The following is a 19,631-nucleotide window of genomic DNA, read 5'->3' on the forward strand; positions in this document are numbered from 1 at the left end:
AAATCACCCATAATCACAACATCTGGAGATAACCAATGTCAATATTTTGACATATCCATTTAGCTTATTTCCTCTGTGTGTATATTTACATATATTTACACACACTCTAAAAAAATAAAATTCAGAGCATATCCTGTATGTCAAAATGTATCCGCTTTTCCATTGCATTGATAATTCTGATGTCATTAAAACATCTACAATATCATTTTTAAAGTATTTTAACTGTCTAATAACCATCTACAATATCACTTTAATAGCTTTAATGGTTATTCTAGCCCTAGTCTGGTTTGTTTAATAAATTATACAGTTGGTATTTAGATTACTTGCAGTTTTCACCATTAAAATGCTGTGATTTATTGTTAAACCAACTTCATTAAACTATAGCATTTAGATCCTGTTCATTTGTTTTTGCCTACTTGATAGGTCAGAGACAGAGAAAAGTGTTAAAGTGTCCCACTACTACTTGTCTCTTGTGTCTTCTTCTTGTGTTTATTATAATTTTTACTTTACTTGTTGATTAACAATGCTTTGTTGCATACTGACCTGTGAATGGTAGATGTTCATTTAAAATTGTCTCTAAGAGTCATATTATATTTACCCTGATGATTTCTTTTGGACTGGAATTTGACTCTAACAACCTCATAACCATCATGAGGATTAAATGAGATGTTATATGTCCTTAGTACTAAATAAATGTCAGCTATTATATCTCATTTCTATTTTATGATATTATTATAACATCATACATAGTGATGGTGCTTTCTTTTTGTTTGTATTTGCCTGATAGATCTTTGCCTTTGCCTTTTACTTTTAACTCTTCTAGAACCTAATTTTAGGGGGTTGCTTGTAATAGCATGTTATTGAATTTTCTGTTTTGATTCCAAGTGAAAATCTTCATTTTTAAAGACAGCTTAGGGACACCTGGGTGGCTCAGGGTTGAACATCTGCCTTCAGCTCAGGGCGTGATCCTCGGGTCCTGGGATCGAGTCCTGCATCGGGCTCCCTGCATGGAGCCTGCTTCTCCCTCTGCCTGAGTCTCTGCCTCTCTCATGAATAAATGAATAAAATAAAAAAATAAAGATAGCTTAACCTACTTGGATTCATTGCCACATTTAATGATTTCATTTTACTTTGTCACCTGGTTTTCTATTTCCTTTGCCTATCTTTTGCTCCTTTTCTTCCACCTTCTCCACTTTTTTCAGAAGGTATCCATATAGTTTTACATGCTTCTAGCAATAATCTTTGAATATACCAAAAGCTATTTTTGGATCTAGTGGTTCTCAACCACTGCAGCCACTTGATGGCTACATGTGATGTAGTTTCACATTCATACATGCTCCTCTCCCTATGGATGGCAGCACTGATACCATGGGCTGGATTATACACAATTCCCAGTTGCTCCCTCTCTAATTCGGCCATTCTCACTTGCACTAATCACAAGATGCGGCTACATGACGTTGTGATTCAAACCTCACTTATGGGGCAGCCCGGGTTGCTCAGCAGTTTAGTGCCGCCTTCAGCCCAGGGCCTGATCCTGAGATCCAAGATCGAGTCCCGCATCGGGCTCCCTGCATGGAGCCTGCTTCTCCCTCTGCCTGTGTCTCTGCCCCTCTCTCTGTGTGTCTCTCATGAATAAGTAAATAAAATCTAAAAAAAAAAAAACTTATAGTGTCTGGAGTAAAAGGTAAACTTTTGAAATTTCATGTCAGAATAAGGTGTGTAGCATACTTTAATTAAATCTCTCAACTCTACCTCCAAATGGTTTTTTTGGCAACCCAGAAAAGTATTCTAGAACATACAGATATAAAATTTTACATAAGTATATAATATATAATAATATATTATATAAATAAATATATATAAAATTCACATAAATATATAATAATAAATATATATCTGTATATTTTAAAGGTTTTGTTTTTAAGTAATCTCTCCACCCAATGTGGGGCTCAAATTCACAACCCCAAGATCAAGAGTTACACACTCCACCCACTGAACCAGCCAGGTGCTTCTAGAACCTATTTTTGATTATTTTTGTTCTATTTTTTTGGTGTCTTTAATTATATTTGTGTTGGCCCTTCTGTCTCTGATTTCCACATACCATTTTCTTCCACATCACTACATTGTGTGCTTCACCTGTGCCTCCCACATCCTCCATTTATTATCTCTGGTATCAATTCTATCCTTTCCTGTGTCCAACACAAATTTAATTCTACCCCCACTTTCTCTTTTTCCCTCCTGAGAAACGCTTCCTACCTTAGGTACCATCTCCTTTTCATATTATGCTTTTGGGTTTTTAATTTTGATCTATTTGCCTCTATTAGTCTTTGAGACTCCTAGTCTCAAACCTTGGTGGCTCTCCATAGAGACAGAGCAACTGTTAGTATAGGAGCAGGTGTTTAAAAAGGAAAGGTAAAAGCAGACTTGGTATTACTTTCTAAAAGAAGGCCTGCTATACTCAATGTTTTTTTAGGTTTATCACAAGTCCCATTGATAAAATACATGTAAAAGACATACTTAGGGGCCCCTGGTGGCTCAGTGGTTGAGCATCTGCCTTCGGCCCAGGGTGTGACCCTGGAGTCCTGGGATCGAGTCCCACATTGGGCTCCTTGCAGGGAGCCTGCTTCTCCCTTGGCCTGTGTCTCTGCCTCTCTCTCTCTGTGTCTCTCATGAATAAATAAATTAAATCATTTTTAAAAGACATATTTAAACTACCACATAATAAATAATAGGTTGTGGGAAGATAGTTTTTAAAATCAAACACTGTGATGTATAACCAGCTGAAATCCAGCTCCTCTCACCACCTCTTGTACCACTAGTATCCTCCTTTAGCCTGGCTAAACATGGTAGCCAGAGCGATCTTGTTAAAATCTAAGTTGGATCAAGCCACTCCTCAGCCAAAGTCATGAGTGGATGGCACATATATCATGCATCATATTCATGCAGACATACTCTTAAAAAGAAAAAAGGATAGTTTGTACAGCTACCAACTCTCCTCTTCCAGTTGATTGTGAATACATTGGATTGCTTGAAAGAACACTCCTTGTCTTCCAAGTTATACATGTAATCCATGTCCACTGAATAAAATATATAAAACACAGGAAGAGTATATTTCTGTATATAAACACCATCCCAAATTCTACCCACTAAAGATAAGCATCAACATTTTGTTTTTCCTTCCATATTTTTAAAATTATTTTTAAATATAGAGAGCGTGATATAAAATTGAGATGTACATTTGTATTGTCACTTAATAAATAACACCCCAGGATTACTTCTCCATATCATTAAATAGTCTTCAAAAAGATGGTGTTAAATGAGGTTAAGCTACTAAATGATCTCCCTAGGCACAATCTGTGGAACCATCTCCCTCTTATGGATGGTTAGATTGTTCCTGGTTTCTAAATATAGTATTTAACAATCCTTGCTAGTAGATAGGAACTGACAGTAAATCATCGCTAACTCCTCGAGTGAGGTAGTGTCGGCATCAGGGTAGGGGGCTTGTGATGGTCTGAGACTGTGGGTGTATCCCTGGGGCTCCCTGTGAAAACTGCAGAAGAAAGAGCAGGAGGGAGACTGTTAATCAGCTGTTACCGAGGCATCTCCATCGGGTCACTGTGGCCTCAACTGAATCAGCGGCAACATTAGGAGTTGGGATTAGATGGTGCTAGAATGCTAGCTCTTAATTCTTGTTTTGCTATCAACCTGTCTCAAGCCAGAAATAATTAGCCATCCATCAGAACACAGATATTACAAAAGAACTTGTAACCTCTGGGGTCTCATTTGTGCTTTTGCGGTTTTGTTGGCAAATAAATCACTTGATGCTGGGAACTCTTCCAACTTAGCAAAGTAGAAGACAAATCAAAACACATGCCTAATTCTGTTTAAGTTCCATGGTTTAGTAGCTGCTTAGAAAAAAAAAATTAAAATGCGTCCAATTCAAGGAGCTTTCTGCAAAAAAGTATGTATGAGTCAACAAATCATTTTAGGCAAAGCAAACGTACATCCTTCAGGGCCAGAGCAAGACCGCGTCCCTGTGACAGGACGCCGTGCCCAGCATTCCAATTAGGCCAGATCCTGTTAAGAGTAATACAGTATGTGGAAAAATCTACTTTTTATGTGGGAGCATTCCTGGAATCCTCTAGGGGAGAAAGACGAAAAAAACTGCACAAGGATGCTGCTGTCTGAAAAGGGGACATGTTCAGTGCTTGGGGATACCCCAGGGTGTCAGTAAAGAGATCCTGGGATTGGTACTGATAAGTGTATTTATTGAATTCAAATGCTTCTCTACGTTTTACCTCATTGGAGAAAGTTGTGATTGCACAAAATAAATATAGGTGGTTTTTGTTTGTTTGCTTGTTTTTTACGTAGTGTCCAGGGAGGTTGCTAAGATGAAAAATGTTTAAAAGCTTCAGAGGTTCACCTTCTCGTTGTTTTGAGCTCTTCAGTGTCATAGTAGTCAACCTTTTGCCCCCAGGGTGTTGGCCTCCACATATGCTGCAAACATGTTTATGGGCTGAAACCCACCAAGTCATCCTTATTTTTTCTTTATAAGTCTCCTGCCTGATGCCAATCTTAAGGAAACATGTCAATTATACTCAGTTGCAGATGGCGTATATTAAGTAGTATTTGCTGAGGACTTTTTGAGCGCCAGGTACCATGCTCTACAGGCATTTTGCTGTCTAGCTCTCCAACAACCCAATGATAAAGGCTCAGCACTGTCACTCTCCTGTTTGATGGGGAAGACAAGGATAGCACGGAGCAGAGGAATTAAGTCACTTGCCAAAGGTCACCTGGCTAGTAAACCAGAGCCAGGAGGCAACCAAGAGAGTCTGATTCACGAACGCATGTGCACTTAAGCATTATGCTATGACTTTTATTTTTTAATTATTTTTTAAATATTTTATTTATTTTTTCATGATAGACATAGAGAGAGAGAGGCAGAGACAGGCAGAGGGAGAAGCAGGCTCCCTGCAGGGAGCCCGACGTGGGACTCGATCCCAGGTCTCCAAGATCAGGCCATGGGCCAAAGGCAGGTGCTCAACCGCTGTGCCACCCAGGGATCCCCATGCTATGACTTTTTTTTTTTTTTTTTTGCTATGACTTTTAAATTCTGTTTCCACGTTTTAGCTTTGATGTGGGAATTTTTCTTAAAGTCACTGTGCGTGGCTTCAGTATCCCCAGGCTAAGTGGAAGTATTCAAAGCATAGTTTCTCTGTTTTTTTATTGTTTGGATCCAGATTATCCAGATTGTTACCATCCCTTCCTGCTGTTCCAATGTATGGTCACAGCAAGAGAATCACAATGACAGCTCTGGTTTCTCAGCAGGTATTTACTATGTGGGGAAGTCCCCCAAATTTCTATAGGCTGAAGAGCCCCCATTTCTATAGAATGTTTCTTTGTTAATGACCATATTTTACAAAAAGAGGTAATTTCCATGTTCTCTGAATAGTATTATTGCAATTTATGAAGCATATCAAGGATGAAATAAAGAGATTATTCATTGTTGAACGGATAGAGACATAACAAAACATCAGGGAACTTCTTCAGAAAGAAGGAGAACATGTAACTACAAACGTGATGATAGTGACAGTGTTGTCCTATCTAGATGCATGTCCTTTTGGGAACAGATCTCTTTTACTTACACGCAGGGATACCTTGAGAAAGGGGTGCAGGAAGTGGTTTTGGAGTGTTAGGACAGGTAAGTCAAATGTGGGAAGAGGAGGGGGGTGGTGAGGGAAGAAGAGGAGGGACCCGGGAAACACTGCTTACTTCACTTCAGTTCATGCGGGCAAGTTACATAAACTACACAGATAAATGTTTCTTACTTAAAAAAAAGGAAATCTTTTGGGTAGCATCAGCAAAAGAGGGGTGATGAATAGGTTAGTGGGAGAAAACAAGTGTGTGCCCTGGGACCATGATTCTGTGGTCAGACCTGACAGGTTTAAACCAGCCAAAAGGTCACAAAACAAGCGCTATTCACTGATGGAAACTCCCCTGAAATTCTAAAACACTGGGTAGTTGCCCTTAAAAATTTGATAGAGATTCACTAACAAAATCATTTTTCTTAATTGAATTTTCCACGTATACTAAACGATGTGGAAAAATAAAACTGCATGCATGACAAATCTTCTTCCATTTGGCAAAAAAACAGAAACCTCTTGGTTTCAAATGGAAAATCACAAAAACATTAGCTTTGTTTACTTTGCTATTTATCAAAGACGCAGCAAACGCGTCTGCTTCTCACAGAGCAACCCCCATGGGGAAGGGCTTGGCTGCGACCCTGACCTGGACCCGGACACCCCCCCCCCCCCCCCCCCCCCCGCCCAATGAACCTCCTCACTTGGGACTGCTTTTGCCATTGGGTGGACCTCCTGGGACTTCCTTGGGCTTCCCAGACAGCAAGGCATTTGATTTACTAATTGAGGGTGTGTCAACACTACATGATCCTTAGTAACACCAGAAGGGGGCCCATTCAGAGAAAGGCCACCATCATCAAGCCCCTGGGTTCCAGTCTGCACTGTCCCCTTCCACGGAGAGTCCGACCCTGCCACGCAGGAAGGCCTGTGGCAAACCAGCCACACCCCAGCTCGGGGCTCCAGGGGCCGCTCCTCATGCTTCTCTGGGGAGCAAGGCCTGCTGGTCCTCAACCTGCACATCTGTGGATTTAATGTGATGCCAATGCTGGGAACAAGAGGGTTCCTTTGGGTGCTTATTCAACAAAGATCCCAAAGCCGGCTATCTGCGCGCCTCTGTGACGGATGCTGGGAAGAGAGCGTGTGAGAAATGCTAAAAACAAACACACACACACAAAATCAAAAAGGAAAGAAGAAAGAAAGAAAGAAAGAAAGAAAGAAAGAAAGAAAGAAAGAAAGAAAGAAAGAAAGAAAGAAAGAAAGAAAGAAAAAAAGAAAGAAAGAAAGAAAGAAAGAAAAAGAAAGAAGAAAAGAAAAGAAAGGAAAGAAGTAGAAGAGAAGAGAAGAGAGAAGAGAAGAGAAGAGAAGAGAAGAGAAGAGAAGAGAAGAGAAGAGAAGAGAAGAGAAGAGAAGAGCTAAGCAGGAACGGGAAAAAGCCCTTGTACTAACTGGGAGCCCAACGTGGTGGTAGAGGAGGAAGGAGCTGGGGGGAGTGGGCTGGGTCCGCAGCCCAGCGCTCAGAGGCCTTATCATAAATTCATAATGTATTGGATTTTAAATTGTATATAACATCATCTATTGTATATAGGAGGCCATATGCATTGTGGGCAAATTCTTAATATTCTTAACTCAGGATTAAGCCAAAAATCCGTGATTTTCTTTGGCATGATTCTTTTTTAAAACCACTCGAATAAAGTATGAGTACCATTTTTTTAAAAAAAGCTATACATTTAATGTATATGATTTGATGAGTTTGATTCACTTAAAAATTTTTGCGTCCTTCCTGAATTTGTAGTCCTATGGTTTCTAGGAAAGATTTTTTTTTTCCACTTGTATCCTTATGGCGGTTTCCAACATGGTTTTATTGTGGATTTGGAGATTATGGGATTTTTCCCCCTCTAAGGTACTGGAAGGAGTAGCAGAGTTAGAAAGTTTGTAACCATTAGGATATGGACAGATTTGGGCAAGAATCCTCAATAAATGTTAAAAATGTTAAAACAAACACAAACGGGGCCTCGGAAGCTCAGGGGAGCCAGCCTGCCAGCCCGGCCAACACGCGCGGGTCTTTGTACAACACCATCTGGAGCCAAGCGTCATGTGGGGTTGCAACGTGCAGATCTGCAAAAAGAGTTGTCTGTCTGTCTTTAAAGTATTCTTTTGTGATGTACGTGCACTGAAGGTGAAGGGTCATGGCCTACTTAGGCCTCCATCACCGAAGGAAGGATGTGTGAACTGTAATGGGCCCAGCTCCAAGGCACTGTGCCACGGAGTGAGATGCAGTCTAGGGTACCCCCCTGGATTACTTTGGTTTGATTTAATTTTTTAAAAATATTTATTTATTTATTTATTTATTTATTTATTTATTTATTCACAGAAGACAGAGAGAGAGAGGCAGAGACACAAGCATAGGGAGAAGCAGGCTCCTCATGGGGATCCCGATGCGGAACTTGATCTCAGGACCTTGGGATTTGCAACCTGAGCTGAAGGCAGACGCTGAACTGACTGAGCCACCCAGGCGCCCAAGTTGTACACTTTAAATAGGTATTTATTGAAGATCATCGTATCTCAATAAAGTTGTTAAAATTATCACAGACTATTGTTTCAGAGAAATAGTAAGACAAAATTTGGAGAAATTATCTACATGTGTAAAATACCTGGGGCACAGCGTTTAGGCTCAGAAAAACTGAGACTGTATCTTACTTCGCTCAGGTCTTAGCTATGCGACCCTTGTAAGCCTTCGGTTTCCCGCCTGGAAGTCGGAGGACCCCGCAGCAATGACCTCAGAGATGTGAGGACCGAATGGCCCAATGAAAGTAGCCGGCACAGTACCCCCAGCATACAGTGGGCGCTCACCATTGCTCTGAGATGTACACATGCGTAGGCAGAGGTACATGGATGCACACATGCTTTTTACATAAACAGATAATGTGGTGTAACGTATGTACGTATGTATGGATGAGCCCCAAAGAAGCAATGAATCAATCTATGAAAAACGAAACTTCTGTTATTAGTGTCATCACTTTTCCATCCTATTTTTAACAACTAAGTGAGGTAAGTCTTATTATTACCCCATCCTCCAGCTTAGAAAACTGAGGCAGGAGAGGGAAGATCAACCAACTAATGAGCGGGAGCCCTGGAAGAGGAATAAGAGACACGTGCCTTCAGATCCAGGGCTCTCTGCACAGACCACAGGAGGAAAATTTAAGGTCATTTCTTTTTTATTTACTTATTTATTTGACAGAGAGAATGGGAGAGCACAAGCAGGGCGAGTAGCAGACTCCTTGCAGAGCAGGACTCGATCCCAGGACCCCGGGCTCACGACCCGAGCCGAAGGCTGACTTAGCCACCCAAGCGCCCCTAAGGTCATTTCTTAAGACGCCTTAATAATTATTCTGTGCCTCACAATACACACACGATTTCTAGTCCTGCAGTGGAACCAAGACTAAGGAAAAAGACTCTTTTTGCCTTACACCCCACTGCCAGCTCACCATCCCCTCCCACACAGGCACTCCCATGGTTCTCCATGCTCTGGCCCTTCTCTCCACGACTCACGGGAGTGGGCCAAGAATGTCCTCAAGGCAACCGACCCAGGCTTTTATGTCTCCTTCGCCTATTTTCCTATTTCTGTGCCTTTGCTTGCACGGTGCTGGCCACCTGCAGCAGTGGCACACACCTCTGTTGTGAAGCTCCTACCCACACACCCACAGCCGCTGCTGTCAGGCATTACTGATGCCCCGTGTTCATTCACTTAGTCCACACGTTTGCCCTGAACAGCGATTATTGCCAGGCGCCAACCTGGGCGCTGAGAAACAAACCAGCATTATCTCCTCCCATCTTTCCCTTTTCAGAAGCTGAGCTTCTTTTTCAGGACCTGTATTGTGGTTGTTCCTTTACCCTTGAGAGCTATGGTAAGGGCACAGGGCAGGGCTTGTGGTCTGGAGACAAAAACTTGTTCACAATATATTGAATTTAAGAGAAGAGAAAGTGTTGAATTTGTACAATAAAGAAGTTTTTATATACAAATAATACTCAGAAACTTCTGCAAGGTAGCCAAATCTGAATAAGGCTGAATTGGATTAAGAAAATCTAGGCAGGGATCCCTGGGTGGCTCAGCAGTTGAGCATCTGCCTTCAGCCCAGGGCGTGATCCTTGGGTCCCAGGATCGAGTCCTGCATCGGGCTCCCTGAATGGAGCCTGTTTCTCCCTCTGCCTGTGTCCCTGCCTCTCTCTCTGTGTCTCCCATGGATAAATAAATAAAATATTTTTAAAAAAGAGAGAGAATCTAGGCAGAATCTTGGCCTTGCAGGGAGATGTAGGAAGGCAACAGGTGCTATCAGAGCCAACCTTATTTTCTGCCTTTGTTGCCATTTAAAAAGGGATCAAATAAATTAAAGATAAACTTTACAGCAAAATGACCAGAGAAATAGTATAGAGAAAAATAAGTACAGGAACCTGTATAATGAAGATCTGTGGACATTTTTAATTTTTTTAGAAAGTAACTTTTTCACAAAGGAAGTTTACACAAGAGCAGCAGAGAATGTTACAGGTTTTTAAAACAGAGAAAGTGATTTATATAGAGAAAATATTTTCATACATATCATTTTTGACATGCTTCTCCCTTCTGCTCAGAACTACCATAGACAGGAGGAGGTTCCCCTAAGTCATCAAATCTTATGTTTAAAATACATAATTTCTTAAGAAAACTGTGGTCTGAGCAAAGGTGTGACATACAGGAAGCTGCTGTTATAATTTAGTCTGGGCCGCAGTTGTTTTACGGCCTAGGTAGCTCCTCAGACTGACTTTACCCAAGTGAATCAGAATCGAGGTGGGGGGATAATTACCGACGACAGTCTCAGAAACCTCAAGCTGTAAGTGTTTGTGCTCAATGTTAAGCTGCTGATACATTTTTTAAAGCCGGATAAGACATTTAATTTAGAAAAATGTATAGTCCGAAGTCTTCTCAAAGTCATGGTGGTGAGACCGGATACCGAGAAGATGTTCCTTTCCCTAAAACCACACACCACACCACACCAAAACACAGAGTTTGCCGGGTGCTTGTTGCAGATATGTCCATTAGGTCCCAGGTCCTTCCACATCTAAAGAGCCACATACACTGCAGGAAACATCATGGAGAAGATGCTGTGGACAGTGTAGATGGTGGGGAAGCCAAGGGAAGGACAATACATCGAAAAAGAAGTATTTAAGAATAGTTTCTCTCTCACTGTTCTGTTCTCACCTCCTTCATAAAGCTCAACAGGAAATCACAACTCTCAGTTGCATAATTCGTGTTTTCCATCCTCTGTGTAGTTTTCAGCTGAACATTTATTAGAAATATGAAGTCGGTTCTAGCGAGAATGCCATCACGACACCCCTCATCACATGTGATGCCACTTCCGTGTGCAATCAAAGCCCGGGGCTCTCCCACCACCATCCTGAAGGACCTGCCATAGGGTCATTGGCCTTAATCGTGTCCTTCAAGGGACACGAGATTAGAAGATTCCTTGGGAGTGGGGAGACAGCAAATATGAAAATGGAAGAGAATGCAATTCTCCTTCCAGCTCAGTTGGGCAGCCACACAGTCGGGTGGGTGTAAAGGTACATTTCCACCTTCCCTGGCAAAATTTCATGTATCTTGGTTTCAGTGTTGTCATCGTTGCTACTGTTATTTTTTGTTCTCAGAACTGATGTGCTGATGTACATTAGTCTGTGTGCTTGAAAAGGCAACCTTATTGATTTTTTCCCTTTATATTCCATATTTTTATTTTATTTTATTTTTTGACAAGCATGGAAATGCATTATTTTTATAAAGAGAAAAACATTTAGCTGTTTTTCAATTCCACCAACACTTATGGAACCTCTGCTATGTGCCAGAGATTATGCTAGGTATTGGAAAGTCAAAGTTGAGTGAAATGATAATTCCACCTGCAGGTGAATTCATCAAAAATCGGTTCACAAAGAGCCCATTCGTCAAAGTGATTCCTGGCTGTTTGCTCTCAGAAACTTGCAGTTTAATACAAAACGGAGATGTGTATGCAGCCATGAGATGTCTGCTTTATTAGTGGTGTGAACAAAGCTTTCGTGCAGAGCTCAGGTAAGAAAATGATTCTTCTTGGGGGTTAGGAATTGATTCAGGGAGAAAGTGTGATTTGATCTGGGCTCTGAAAGAGGAGTTGGATTTAATCTGTATTGTGTCCTTAGGTTTTTTGTTTTTTTCATGACTTTGGGCAGGATGACAGACAGTTTGAACTCTAGCCTTCCTGCCAAGCTCAGCCCAAGGGAGGTCTTCCTTTTACTTGTGTGCTTTCACCTAGTGCTTGTAAGAACTCCTAAAAGTATCTGAACACAGCCTCCTCCTCCACATAGGACACGCTGATGCAAAAAGGCAATCTCCATTCCGCCATCTTCTGGTCTGTTGGTGAAGCCATTTCTGAGACTCGCATACGCAGGCCTGAAGGTGGATGGGCTTATGGGTTCTGACCTCAACATGCACCCCAACTGCCTTGGCAGTGGCTGCTTAGACCCTGGGCTCCCCTTCTTCTCTCATGAGCTGGAGCCCTGCTAGCTGGAGGCCATGTTGCGCCTCACGATGTCAGTCAGGTGTGCAGATGATACTGACCCACATGGTCAAGAAACTGGATGTACCTCAGCTGAGGAAAGGCTGGGGCTCACAGGCAGATAGGAAATCAAAGAAAACCAGGGCAGCTATTACTCCATGTAATGACCTAGTGTGACTTCCAACACAGCAACCTAGGCAGTCTAGCACCAGGACGCACCGCTGCGCAAGGGGGTTTCCCCCTACCCCACCGTGTCCCTCTGCTTGGTGCATGTGTGCAGACTATCACCTATCACTCGTGCTTCAACACCTTGCAAGCTCTACTGTTTTGAAGACACCTGATTTGGGTTTGTGCTTGATGCCACTTCATTGGACTCCCCCAAAGCCCATGGGCCATTTCTGTTGTATCTTATTTGGTCCTTAGTCATCTGTCTACAGAATGCTGCTCCCAAGTCGAGCAAAGTTTCAATAGCTTACAGCTCCATGTTTCCAGTAAGGATTCTGACTTACACTTAGTACTAGTACGTGACCTCAGTCCTCAGAAATAACAACTGACTACCGATGCGAAGATAGTGAAGAAGCCCTTAATAAATTAGGTATCTTCCTATATATGTCACAGCAGAAGTACAGTGATCAACATATATCATTTCTTGGGAGGGTCTAAAAAATTTACTCTGATTTTACATACTGGGTTCTTCATTGCCCAGTCAAGCAAGACACAAAAAGGTCAGATGAGATTGCGTCCATTACATAGAGCTTCCTAATGCTCGCAGGAGTAGGGGATTAGTCAAATGGGACTAGTGAACCTGTGTTCATGAAACCAGTGGTCCAAATGAACAGTATGGTCACAGAAAAAGTTTGAATGTTGTTGGATCACCAGAAAACTCTTCTCATAACATGAAACCCTTTTGGTAAGAGCTGTGACACAATGAAAATCTTTATGGTTCCCTTTCACTATTTTCATTCCCAAGGTGGAGCAAAGATGCCACAAGCCCTTTGTCCACTGGTGCTGACAAGAGGAAAACAGTTAGATGACGTAATGCTTTTAGACCTATGACCTGGTGCCACCCTTCTCTATAGGATCATACCACCCATTACATCCCAAAGTGGACTCGCGTGCCCCTCATGAGCTGGTCTTCTTGCTATACAATTACTATGCAATCTGAAGTTCAGATAAAGAAGAATCAGCTTAGTCATAATAATAATAAAAAAAAGCCTAAGAAAATTTGAGAAATATTACTTCAGGTTAGAAAGAAATACCCTTGAGCAGCCTAGAAAATTATCTTCTAATAAAATGATTGTAGATTTACATTTAACTAGAAGGAATAAAAAAATATAAATAAATAAATAAATAAATAAATAAATAAATAAATAAATAAACAAACCAGAAAGAATAAACTCAAGGGAAGTTATTGAAGTCACACTGATTCAATTTAGACAAAGGTGGTATGTTTTAGAAATGGTCCATGATGGTTAACTTTCATGGGTAAAGCAGGACACCACAGAGGCCTACTCACAAATTCAGCTCCAGCATAACAATTACTTGCAATTATTGAATTTCCATTTTGGTAGATCACACACATCATGAGGGCGGTCTCCCCAATATCACCAGTGCTCCCGCAAAGAACCCCCTCAATGTGTAATTGTGGACTGATTGAATGACTGAATAAGTGAAAATAAATGTACCCAGAAAAACTCACAAATGACAAGAGATTTGAGGGAGATAGTAAATAAATCTTTGGGAATCCATTACTTTCTCTAGAAAAGCAACTCCTATATCCCCTCCTCTTAAAGTGGCATAAAGAATAATGAACTATATGGAAGATCTGCTCAAGATTTTTGTTTTGTTTTGCCTTATTGCATTATTTTAGACAATGAGACTCAGTCTTAGCTACATGTTATAATCACCCAGGAACTTTAAAAAAAAAAAAACAATTGAAACAGAATCTCTGGGGTGGAGCTGAGCATGGCTAATTTTTCAACGTGTGTTTGATGATTCTCATAAGCAGACAACGCTGAGAACACCAGTGGAGGGGCACTCTTTGCCAAACTGGTCTGATCACAAGAATCACCTGGGTTGCTCAGTCCACAATCGTCCATGAGTGGTCATATCAGGGGGTGTTAATCTCTGCCCGTTTGGAAGATTAAAAAGTGACCTCTGCTTGCTTTGACAGAGAAGCATTCGTTTCTAATTCTTAAGGCTGTATGACTTCAAATTTCACCTTCTATAGAGTTGCTGTTGCTTCTAATTCAGTGTCGACACAAAAGTAATGTATTACAGGATTATTTTCCAGGCTATCCTGAGGCATTTCTTTTTGTCCTGAAATAATCCTTCTCCAGCTTTCATTAGACTATATCTTTATTACTGTTAAGTCGATTCTCATCTATCTAAAGTAATTGCAGTGTGTGTTTAAGTGTCAGGATGAGCTGCGTGGACACCACGGGCCGTGGGAGGGCAGAGGAAGAGAAATCGATGTGATTTTTGATGACACATGGAGAGGACTAGGGCTGGAGCCTGGTGGATGCCGGGAAGTCAGGGGGCCTAGGCCTGGGCAGAGGGCAGGGCAAGTCACGAGCAAAGAGTCTCCACCAGGGATACGAAAGGCCTGTATTCTAAGTCCACCAATGCTTCCTTTTCTTCTAATGCTCCTGCCTGGGATGCATCTCTCCTTTGTAAACTCTCGGATCCTACCTCTCCCGTCCATATTCCCAAACTCTACCCTTGACCTGCTCAGTCAGAACTGGAAGTGAGGAGCTCAAGGTCTCCAGTTTTAAAAGTTCCCTAAATGATTTTTATAATGCAAACTAATGTAGGAGGATGAGTCTGCACAATTCAAGAGGAAGATAGAAGGGAATGTCCCCCCCCCCCAAGAGAACCAAATGCAACAAGCTAGCCTTTATGTCTAAATAAATCAGAAAAACCATTTTTCATTTATCAAAACACCAAAGATTAAAACACTTTGTACCACTCAGTGTTGATGAGGGAATCAGCTTTTCCACGCTGCTGGTGGGAATGTGAATTGGTACTTTACTAAAGGACAATTTGGCAATTCTTAGCAAAGCCCAAACATTTTTTATATCATAGTAATTCCACTTTTAGAAATTTATCCTAAGGCTGTAGTCCCAACCTTGACAATTTATCAGAATTGCTTGTGAAGCTTTTATGAACTACAAATTTCTGGAGATTCTGATTCCAGAGATTTGGGTGAGGTCTGGGAATCTGGGTTTTGAAAATAGTGATGTTATTTGGGCTTTTTTAAAAAAATTTCAAGTAATAAAGTTTTAAAAAATTGGTGAAAGTCTCCATCCTCCTCCACTTTCTCCCCTTACTCCCTGCAGGCAATCACACTGGACATATTTTTTCTGTTTTTCCACTCAATAACATATATTATAGTCATCCTTCCATTTCAGGAAACACAGATATCATATTTTAGTAGTTACTGCATGCATTGAAATAATTCAACATATTTAACCATGGTGGACGTTTCAAGATGGACGTTTGAGATTATTTTCACATTTTTGGTGTCATAAACAACAAAAACATGAATGTTCTTGACTGGATATCCATCTCTTTACCTGTGTGAGAATTTCTATAGGATGAATATTCAGAAATGGAACTGCTGAGTCACGTCAGACTTTGATACTGACAAATTGCTTTCCAAAATGGTTTTACTAAACGTAGCAGACAAACCAAACTGTCCACTGAAACTCCTGCTTCCTCTCTGACAGGATGCAGTAAGCCCTTGCAAGTGGGAAATTTCGCCCTTCCAGAAATTACATTTCTTAACATTCCTTGCACGATGCATGAGGCAGACAACTAGTTCCTCCTAATGGAAAGCAGACAGTGTGTCATTTCTAGGCCAAGATATCCCAGATATGATTGTGACTTCATGATCTTTCTCTTTATCTCCTATCTACAAAGACATGCAGTCCCCTTTGGAACAGCCAAGCCACACCATGGAAGGAACTTGGATCCTTGAATAGCAATGAAAAGGAAAAGAGTAAGATATTCTTATCCACATAATAGCCAAACATTAGACTGTTATGTATATCATAAATAAAATCCAATTGTCTGTTGTTTAATACAGTAACTAGGGTTATCCTCATTAATGTATCTGTTTACACTCATGTCAACAGTGGATACCTGTCCTAAAAACAACTCTACGGGGGCACCTGGGTGGCTCAGTCACTTAAGCATCTGACTCCAGCTCAGGTCATGATCTCAGGATCAGGATCCTGGGATCAAGCCCTAGGTCAAACCTCAGATGGCACCCTGTGATGGGCTCCACACTCAGCGGTGGGGAGTCTGCTTCTCCCTCTGCCCCTCCCTGCTTGTGCTCTCTTTCTCTCTCTCAAATAAATTAGTAAAATCTTAAAAAAATAAAAATAAAAACAACTCTACAGGTGATTTTGATGCATGGAGTTAAGGCCTACTATCCTAAAAAAAAAAAAAAAGACCAACTCTCCTAACAGAATAATCATATATATGAATGGACTTTTGATAATAGCTATGTGTACTTCACTTGTTTATACTGGTGAAGAACTGGAAAAAAGTAATAAATATCCAATTAATAGGTGAGTACAAATGATGCTGAAAAAGAATATTTAATGGAATTGAATGCCATTCCATGATTGTTTGATCATTTAAATGAATGCAATAAGCTTAGGAAGAAGGTGAGCCAAACAGTATTTATTTTTAAAATAAGTTAAGATCTATATGTAAGTAGAAATATCAGCAGGAAATATACTATAATATTAACAGTGGTTAGCAGTTAAAGATGGAATTACAAATGAGTTTTTCCTTTTTTACTTATCTTTGATTTTCTAAACTTTGTTTTTGGATCACCTCTGTAATAGAAATAAAGTTCTTTAAAAATTGGTTGGTATTATCGGGGTGCCTGGGTGGCTCAGTTGGTTGAGCATCTGACTCTTGGTTTTGGCTTAGGTTATGATATCAGAGTCATGAGACTGAGCCCCCAGAGTCAGCCTCCGTGCTCCGAGGGGAGTCTGCTTGAGGTTCTCTCCCTCTGTCCCCCTCCCCTTGCACTTGCCTTCTCTCCAATAAATAAATAAATCTTTTTAAAAATGGGTTGGTATGATAGTAACCTACATTAGCAAAAAGATATAACCTAAGGAACTCAGGATAAACCATCTACGTGGCTCTGGATTCATGTGGTTTGAGGTTCAACAGCTTAGGAAAGTTGGCTCCCTCGGAGAGGAGACCTGAAACCACACTTCTAACAAGGCCTCATAGACAGCAGTTTACCAACCAGTACATGATTGTTAATTGACTGGCAAGGTTGGAGATTACGACCTGTATGCAGAGCTAAAAAGAGTGACAAACACCTACAGACATAGGGCATTAATAGCCCCCCAAATACATTTTCTGTCTTCTAATGCATGAAGAACTAGTTTTCAAAAGCCAGATATTCTTCTGTTCACAGGTAAGTTCCTCGATTCACTGTAAGTGAACAATGGGAAAATGGTGTAATTAACAGCAGCATGACAAAAGGAGCCCTTTCCTGATGCCCATGTTGTTAGCGCCTTGGAGAGGCTCTGAAGTCTGTGTATACCATGCCTTTCCCTAGAGATTTTAAATAACAGGAAACAGATTGAGGTGGTTCAGCTGTGGTTTTAAAACCCAAAAGATGGGACACTCTGGGGGCCCTTCTTTGCTCTTTGATTTCGTGCTTGTAAATAAGAATGTAGGAGGGGAGAATGAGTGGTGTTAGATACCAATTATAGCACTTAAATGTGACAAACAAAGGTTAGATGGGAAGTTTTAAACTTCGTTTCGCTTATAAAGATGAAGTAGAGTAAGAATTGGAAACTAAAGGCTCATTTCTATAGGATTGATTAAATTATGGTATGTCTCTAAGATGTGAAGGATCTACATAAGAACACTGTGAAACATTGCTGAGAGAAATTAAAGATCTAAAATAAATGGATGTTTTGTAGTTACCAGGACCTGGGTCAGGGGTGAAGAGGAATGGGAGATGCCTGTCAAAGGGTACAAAGCTGCAGTTACACAGCTTGAATAAGCCTAGAGATCTAATGGGCAGCATGAGGACTATAGTAAATAATACTGTCCTGAATATTGGAAATATGCTAAGAGAGCAGATTTCAGGTAGATTTCAGATACACACAAGAACGGTAACTAACTACATAAGGAAATGATACTTTAATTAGCTTGGTTGTAGTAGTTCATTTCATTTCATCATGTGCAGGTATATCAAAATCAGCATGTTGAACACCTTAAATAAGAAAAAAACTAGGTTGTATTTTTGTATCCCATCTGGTAACTCAGCTTTGGAGAACAAAGAAGAGGTTACACTTCCAACTCATTCTGTAAAGTTAGTATAACCTTGAAAGCAAAGCCAGACAAGGACTGTAAAAGAAAAGGATATATTTGCAAGTAGATGTGAATCCTATATAAAATATTAGCAAGTCATTCGGCAGTATATAAAAACCAAAGTTTATCTCAGGAACATAACAACGGTTCAATATATGAGAATCTATGTCACACACATTAAGTATAGATTAAAAGAGATAAGTATATAAGAGATGTAGAAAAATCATTGGATAAAATGTGATATTCATCAAGATTTCTAAAGATCTCTGTAAACCAGGATTATAAGGAAATTTACTTACCATTACAAACTTACAGCAAACATTATCTTAATAAAACACTTCACCTGTTATGACTGCTTCACTTCAATATTGTAATAGAAATCTCAACCGATAAGGGAAGAAATAAGCATAAAATTTGGAAGAGAATAAATCTCTTCTTATTGCAGATATGAGAGTCTACAGAAAATAAGAGTCTGCATAAAGCTGGAATCAATAAAAGAGATCAGAAAGATTTGTATTCAAACACCAGTTGTATTCCTATTGACTAGCAATAATTATATAGAAAATGTAATAGAAAAAATATCCCTCAAAATATCAATAAAATGTAAAAAAATTCCTAGATTTTTTAATAAGAATTCATATTTATTCATTTATTTTATAGGAAGTATTTTTTAAAGATTTTTATCTATTTATTAATGAGACACACACAGAGAGAGGCAGAGACACAGGCAGAGGGAGAAGCAGGCTCCATGCAGGCAGCCCAATGCGGGACTCAATCCCAGATCTTGGGATCATGGCCCGAGTTGAAAGGTAGAGATGCTCAACCGCTGAGCCACTCAGGCATCCCAGGAAGTTTCTACCTTTTGACCCCCATTACTGATTTTTAAAAAAATTCCAGCATAGTTAATATACATGCCGTATTAGTTTCAGGTGTACAGTGTAGTGAGATTCAACAGTTTCACACATTACCCAGTGCTCATCACAAGTGCACTCCTAATCCCCTTCACCTATTTCACCCATCCTCCCTCACCTCCTCTCCAGTAACCAATGGTTCCTTCTCTACAGTTAAGAATGGTTTTTTTGGTTTGTCT

At 40.4% G+C, this 19,631-nt stretch overlaps 1 protein-coding gene across 4 annotated transcripts in view; it reads right to left on the minus strand.

The window, feature by feature from the left end:
• STAT4 (signal transducer and activator of transcription 4) overlaps positions 1 to 19,631 on the minus strand; it is a 95,054-nt gene that overhangs the window by 57,245 nt on the left and 18,178 nt on the right. The window contains exon 1 of one of the 4 annotated variants that reach the window (XM_055345696.1): positions 2,953 to 3,076. The exons of the other annotated variants lie outside the window; for them this stretch is intronic. Within the exon in view, the coding sequence (XP_055201671.1) occupies positions 2,953 to 3,072 (120 nt within the window). The 5' untranslated portion in view covers positions 3,073 to 3,076. Of the gene's footprint in view, positions 1 to 2,952; positions 3,077 to 19,631 lie in introns of those variants that run through there. 4 annotated transcript variants of the gene reach the window in all.

Source organism: Nyctereutes procyonoides, unplaced genomic scaffold (assembly GCF_905146905.1).
Source record: "Nyctereutes procyonoides isolate TBG_1078 unplaced genomic scaffold, NYPRO_anot_genome, whole genome shotgun sequence".
NCBI classification, from domain to species: domain Eukaryota; kingdom Metazoa; phylum Chordata; class Mammalia; order Carnivora; family Canidae; genus Nyctereutes; species Nyctereutes procyonoides.